Source organism: Lutra lutra, chromosome 8 (genome assembly GCF_902655055.1).
Source record: "Lutra lutra chromosome 8, mLutLut1.2, whole genome shotgun sequence".
In the NCBI taxonomy this organism is placed as follows: Eukaryota; Metazoa; Chordata; class Mammalia; order Carnivora; family Mustelidae; genus Lutra; species Lutra lutra.
In genome coordinates this window covers 8,409,436-8,416,549 of record NC_062285.1, presented here as the reverse complement: position 1 = coordinate 8,416,549, position 7,114 = coordinate 8,409,436, and the positions used below count along the sequence as shown (strand labels likewise).

General features: G+C 37.0%; 1 protein-coding gene across 1 annotated transcript; it reads right to left on the bottom strand.

Moving 5' to 3' along the window:
- Window positions 1-4,324: 4,324 nt before the first annotated feature.
- Window positions 4,325-4,839, bottom strand: LOC125106812 (succinate dehydrogenase assembly factor 4, mitochondrial-like). The gene has a single exon (XM_047741401.1). It carries the CDS (start codon window positions 4,817-4,819, stop codon window positions 4,496-4,498), a length of 324 nt encoding a protein of 107 aa, XP_047597357.1. The 5' UTR covers window positions 4,820-4,839; the 3' UTR covers window positions 4,325-4,495.
- Window positions 4,840-7,114: the final 2,275 nt, after the last annotated feature.

Genomic DNA, 7,114 nt, shown 5'->3' with positions numbered 1-7,114 from the left:
AACACCTTCAAGCACAAATTGATAAATAGATAGGAGGGAAACATCTTTGTGATTACCACATATAAAAAATACGTATAATAGAGAAATGACTTTAGAGCATTTTTACCCATTGTAACTTCCTCTACCTCTTCTGAGGAAATCACTTTTCTGACATATGTTATTTCTCTCTTCCCTTTTACTCCAACTTTAACAAGCATACAGACTTCTCTAAATAATATAGTTCGGTTTTGCCTTATTTTTGGATTATATGTAAGTGGAATCATAATGTATGTTTTATTTTGTACATTTTTTTCAGTGATAGTGTTGTAATTAGCCATAATTTCTACTTTACATTTTTATTTTTACTTTATTTGCATTTTCATTTCCTATGATGTTCAGTGATTTAACTTGAATTCATCTAGATATTGTAAAGGAGACTCAGGTGGGTTCCAGTGAAGCAAATATGGATAAGGCTATGTTAACCATATACACCCTAGTGATAAGGGAACATATCGCCCTGTGTTACATATGGATGAATGGAAAGCTTGCATCATACCTCTTGCATCTTCAACTGTACTCGATAATGGTAAACATTTTTCAAAGTTGTTTTATCCAGTTCAGTTCCCACTAAAATTGTGTAAGCATTGCTTTTCTCCTGCATCCTTATATATATGTCACACAGTCATTATTTTTAATATTTTCCTCATCTGGAGGATGTGTGTCATCTCTAATTTCTATTTCCATGCCTTATCAATGAGATAAGACATTTTTGATATTTTTCTTGGCTGTCCCTATTAGTCTATTTCCTGTTTCCCATTTTAAATGACATTTCTAGTTGTCTCTTTCCCTGCACTAGAAAGTACTTTAGTTTTGTATCAACAGATGAGTGAGTGTGAGAATTGTTTACAAAGGAAGCTCTTTTGGTTTGGGGGCTTCTCAGTTTATATCCTACTAGTTACAAAGATAAGACTATTTATGTGACTAACACTCATGCTGTGGCCTGCCATGCCCCATAATTTAAAACTTAGATGGATTGGTCATGTCCTTTGTAAAAGTTTGTGTCTTTTTTGTTTTGTTTTGTTTTGTTTTAAAGAATGCCTTCCTTAAATCTTTCTGCCGGTAAATATTAAAGCATGTATACAAGGAGGACTGGTTGAGATTAATCATTCTGTGGGAAATGCTGAAGTCCAGAGGGGCCAAGTCACAAACCTGCTATTAATTCCTTCCTGGTGAACATTACATTTATGTGTGGGTCATCACAGATTGGAAACGCTCTTCAGGACACAAGCAATTCAATGCTCTGATAATTGTTGTAAGTTTCTGATTATAAGCCATTAGGCAAAAAAAACCCAACAACAACAACAACAAACACCAGGCATACCGTTACAGGAAACCAGAATGCAACATGAAGAAGTTTTCTTTATTCTGCCTACCTGAAGCAGGGGACACATACAGCAGCCATCTTTCCAAATCCAAGTCTTTAACGGGAAAGTATATTTGAAATAAAAATTTAAAATAACCCAATTGTCCATGAGTATTCCATCTCTGGTTTCTTTAATCATTTTGTGGATTATGGATTATATTGGCTTCTGACTAGACAAAATCAATATTGAAGATTAGGCATTTTGAGATGTTGCCTCTGAGAACACAGTGTTCATTAAAGCAAAGCACATTTGTATAGCAAATTAACCTCTTATCAGAAGACCTTGGATTAAAGAAAAATGCAGCTAGAATGGGGAGAAAAAATGGATCGACACCAACAACAATCTACTACAGTTCTGGTGACCAGGCAGACATGTGAGCAGGACATTTAATGAATAACCAAAGTGTCAATGCACCAGAAGAAAGATACGCTTTTTCCTCTCCTTTTGCTTATTACTTAGATGGGAGAAACCTACACATCCCGTGTCGAACTGCAAAACTGTTCTCTCTGGCATTAACGTGTGTCATTCCATCATTTCCTAAACAGCTTCTGTACTTCCTGGAATTCCACAGCTGTGCGTGCTCCAGACTAAAGCGAGCCTCAGGAAGCCAAGCCCTCCACAGTAGCCTCCCAACTCCTGGGAATGAAATTTTCCAACAGGAATTAATTATAACCAGGAAATGCAGCTGCAGCAGCTCACAGCTCAGATTTGAAAACTGTGTTGGATTCTTCCATTTATTCAAATTCATTCATTTCACAAGACAAAGATGGATTATTTCCAAACTTCTTCAATATGAAGTAAGGAAATGCATCAGTGGTTAAAAACAAAACCAAACAAAGAGAAACACTTATAGATTCAGGATTTTTATGTTTTTATAAATGTTACAAAAATTTGTGTTTAAATGCCTTTGCTATGTGTGTCTTTTTTTCACTTTTTACCTCATTTATGGCTTTCTTTACTCTTATTTGCTTTTGTTTTTAAGCCAACTTCCTTTTCTTTTCTCAAAAACAATAGGGCTACAAATTTGTGACTCCATATGACTTACCTAAATAAAATGATTATTAGCTTTTGTATTAGTGTATTACATTTAAAATAAGGCACATCGCATTTGTTTATAGGGCTCTAAATGTAGGAGAAGAGTCTATGGTGGTGAGTACCATCAGTGAAAACTTTTAGGAGCAATCAAGGTCAGAGTGATTCAGAAATGAGAAATGACTATGTAAAGGGATAACTTATTATGGGAGAATTGTCGGCAAGTGTTACTTCCTGAAATCAGTAATTTCCACCATCTTTTCCTTCCCTTACCTATGTCTTGAGCCCCTTTCTCAAATTCTAGTAATTGCTTGTCTAATTACAAATACTTGGGGATTTCAAATGAAGTATATCTAGTATTTGGGAAAAAGAGGAAAAAACTATAATGATTTTATCATATACAGTTACTTGTAGATCACAACAAAATCCAGTCAGAGGAGAATTACCAGCTCTTTTGCAGATGAATTTCATTCCCTTTGAGTAATTTTTAAATTTTTTTTTTCTTTTGAGTAAATTTTTATGGCAGCTAATTGCTGTTCCCAAGTATTATATTCATAAAAACTGTGCAACTGTAGAACGCCTTTGACCTGCAACATAATTTGGACTCGGCAGGTTAATTCATCATCTGTAGCTGCTGAAACGTCACTCTTGTCCTCAGTAGAGTCTTTTTAGATTAATAAGAACACAGCAACGAGGAATTTTTCTTCCAAAATATATACAGTCTAACATTTGCATAGGATCTTATGTTTTCAGAAGGATTTAACATATATTCTTAAATCTCCTCAACAATTCTAGAGGTGGGAAGAATAGGTATTATATGGTTCAATTTGCAAATAAAGACTCTAAGAATAATTATAGTGACTTACAGAGAGTATTAGAGCATATATATTAGAACTAGGAAAACTATTTGGTTTTCCAAAACTTGGTGCAATTTTTAATATTTATGATATTGTATATTTAAAAAATTATTGGGGGCACCAGCGTGGCTCAATCAGTTAATGTCTGCCATCAGCTCAGGTCATGATCTCAGGGTCCTGGGATCCAGCCCTGCTGGGCAGTAACCCTGCTCATCTCTTTTCCTCTGCCCTTGCCCTTGCTTGTGCTCTCTCTCTCTCTCTCAAATAAATAAAATATTTTTAAAAATTTTTGAACAATAAAATTAGATAGTCATTTACTGAATTAGTGTCTACCTCCATTGTAGGCACACTCAGACACTTAATAAACATTAGTTCTCGGCCTCTATAATGAATAATAACCATTCATGTTTTTTTTTTCCAAGTAATGATTTTTAATGCTATATTCATATAAAACAATTTCAGTTCAAGTATTCCAAACTTGGTTTCTTAATATTTCCCCACAGAAAGCCTAGAGATTTGGGAAAATACATTTAAAATTGAAGGACAGCTACACTTACAGTGAGAGTATGTGCTATGCACTGTTCCAAGTGGTTTACATGTACTTACTCATTTAAATATCTTCCCACTACCTTATGAGGTAGAACTAGTATTAACTCCAATTTATACATGAAGATAACTGAGGTATAGAGAAGTTAAATAACGTTTCCAAGATCACATGGCTAATAAGTAGCAGAGCCAGGATCTGAACCCAAGTAATCTGGTCTGAGTTAGATTTTCTGTTGTTACTATGGCCTTACCAAACTATAATGTATTACTTAACTCACACATAAAAAGTCACTGTTACCTAGCATGTGGCAATAAAAATCATTAAAACTTGTTTTATTTGCATTTGCATTTTGTAAGCAGCTGATTAAACTGAAATGTGATGAAATGAGTTTGCAGCTCTAACCATCATTTATATACTCCAGTTTACTTAAAGTAAAATTAATGTGCTAATACAGAACTATTTCCCCTTTCTTACTGTTTTTTTTTACTACCCTTTCTTACTTTATAGCAGCATATTTTCTTTCAAGGCATTATTTATGTTTTTAAACACATTATAGAAATTAAATGATTTAAAGGATATACAGAAAGCAAACAAGTGGAAATAAATTCGGATCTACATATTCAGAAAAAGATACTGAAGTTAATAATATATGTGTCTTAAAAATCAATACAGCGTCCTTTTCGTTCCCAATCTCTGTATCGGGTAGGTTCTGGGCCTCTGGGTCCACCTTTTTCTTTGGTAACAGGATTAATATCATCTGGGAATTTTGTCAGTGGTTCTTTCTCTAAATTAGAATCTTCTGGTGCATCAAAACGACCTTCTGGTAACTTTGGCTTCTTAAGAGGTTGTTTGATAGGTTTGGATTTTTCTCCTTCAGAACTCATTTTCCTCACAGAATGACATGAGAGGGGTGATCTTGCCGCTCTCCACGCGGTGGCCGGAACGCAGCCGAGCAACCGAGCCAGCCTCAATACAGACATGGTGCCAAATCCCGCAGCGTCCGCGTGGGCAATAACCATTCATGTTTATATTTATCCTAATGCATTAATTCCTGCGTACTCTCTTTTTCAAATATGAACATGTTCAGGTATCAAATTTTGCTTAAAATTTGCCATTGCAGAAAGCAATGTGTTTTCTAACTAGGAAAAATATCTAGGTTGTAGAATCATAAAAAAAACAACAACAACATACTTTTAGTATAGAAGATATTTGTGCTTTTTCTCTACCCAGTTTTCTATTCATATTTATTACCTTTTTTGATGACCTCACATTATCAGTCTGTATAGTTCAGTTTGATCCCCTTTACAATTATAAAGGCTGAGAAATGACCTATTTTTTTTATTTTTTTTTAAGATTTTTTTTATTTATTTGTCAGAGAGAGAGAGAGCTAGAGTGAGCACAGGCAGATAGAGTGGCAGGCAGAGGCAGAGGGAGAAGCAGGCTCCCTGCTGAGCAAGGAGCCCGATGTGGGACTCGATCCCAGGACCCTGAGATCATGACCTGAGCCGAAAGCAGCCGCTTAACCAACTGAGCCACCCAGGTGTCCCGAGAAATGACCTATTATAGGCCACTTTGAACCCTCCTGCCTATCTGGCTCTGTCACTTGTTTCACAATAGACATGTGAGCTGTGATAGCTCAGTCCTCATTAGTCCAAAAACCTCTGCTAAAGCTCTTAAGAAGAAAGTTGAATTAATTAGGATTTTCCAGAGAAACAAAACCAACAGGATTTAGGCATACATAATCAGGTACAATCCTGAACCTGGTTAGAAATTGTTTCAAAAAAAAAAAAAAAAAAAAAATATATATATATATATATATATATATATATATATATTTAAAAATTTTATTTAGGGGTGCCTGGGTGGCTCAGTGGGTTAAAGCCTCTGCCTTCGGCTTCGGTCATGATCCCGGGGTTCTGGGATCAAGCCCCACGTCGGGCTCTCAGTTCAGTGGGGAGCCTGCCTCCCTTCCTCTCTCTCTGCCTGCCTCTCTGCCTACTTGTGATGGCTCTCTCTCTGTCAAATAAGTAAATAAAATCTTTTTTCTTTAAATATTTTATTTATTTGACAGAGATCACAAGTAGGCAGAGAGGCAGGCAGAGAGAGAGGAAGGGAAAGCAGGCTCCCCACTGAGCAGAGAGCCCGACGTGCGACTCGATCCCAGAACCCTGAGGTCATGACCCGAGTCGAAAGCAGAGGTAGAGCCACCCAGGCACCCCCAAAATAGGGAGTATATTTGAACTTACAAGTGAGTATGATGTGGTATAGGTCTAGAAATATTTGGACATGGAGAGAAACAGGCAGAATTTGGTTCTCTAGTAGCTTATGCAGGAAGCTCATGAAATGGGTAAAGGATTCAAAGACATACCTTCCTAGATAAAAACATTGGGTTCGTGGAAAACATTCTTTATTTATGCCAATGCATTAGGAGTTAGATTTTATAGATCTGCTTTACATAAATACTTTTCTACAAGATTAGAGGTAAAGAAGCAGATGAGAAGTTTCTCATGCTCCTGGCTGGTAGAACCATTCCTGGAAAGATGTCATCTCTAGAGATCACTCACTACCCAACTTTGAAAAGTCATAAAGATTCCAGGTCCTTTGGAGGGACCCATGATTTTTGAAATAAGCATTCAGAGGAAAACCCAGAGTTACTGGTTCATACCATGAAGCATAAAGTAAATATATTTAGTCCTCAAAGTAACACTTCGAAGTGAGAAACATAAAGGACTGGTGGTGGGGGGTCTGAAACCTGAAACACCAGTGATATAACTGGCCTTGGATCATCTGGCTCCTGCTTCTATCTTCCGTTTCTTACCCAGTCCCAGTGTGGTTGCTCTCATTTCAGATGCAGTGGACTTTTTTCTAAAGTCGATGTTGAGAATGCCTTTGCTGTCTTCTGCCTTAGGACATTAGCCTTGCATCCCTCTTTGTGGAACACTCCCCTACCGCTTGGAATAGCTATTTCCTGTTCATAATTTACATATCAGTCTGTAATTCCCAAAAAAGAGAAAACTATGAGGTGAGTCCCATGATTGCCCTGGTTCTGAAGATACTTTCTCCACCGTGGGACATCAAGCCGGAGTTCAAGCTGTGTATAGAGTTGTGAATCTGTTGAGGCACCGATTAAAATTCAGGACAGCTTAAAAGTTTGGACTCCACAGAGCTGAGAAGGAGAACAGAGGGAGCTTCGAACATGGGATGCCCAGAAGCTTCTGTGGGGGTCTTGAGTACCTGGCTGAAGGATGGGCTGCCCATACACAGGTGAATCAACC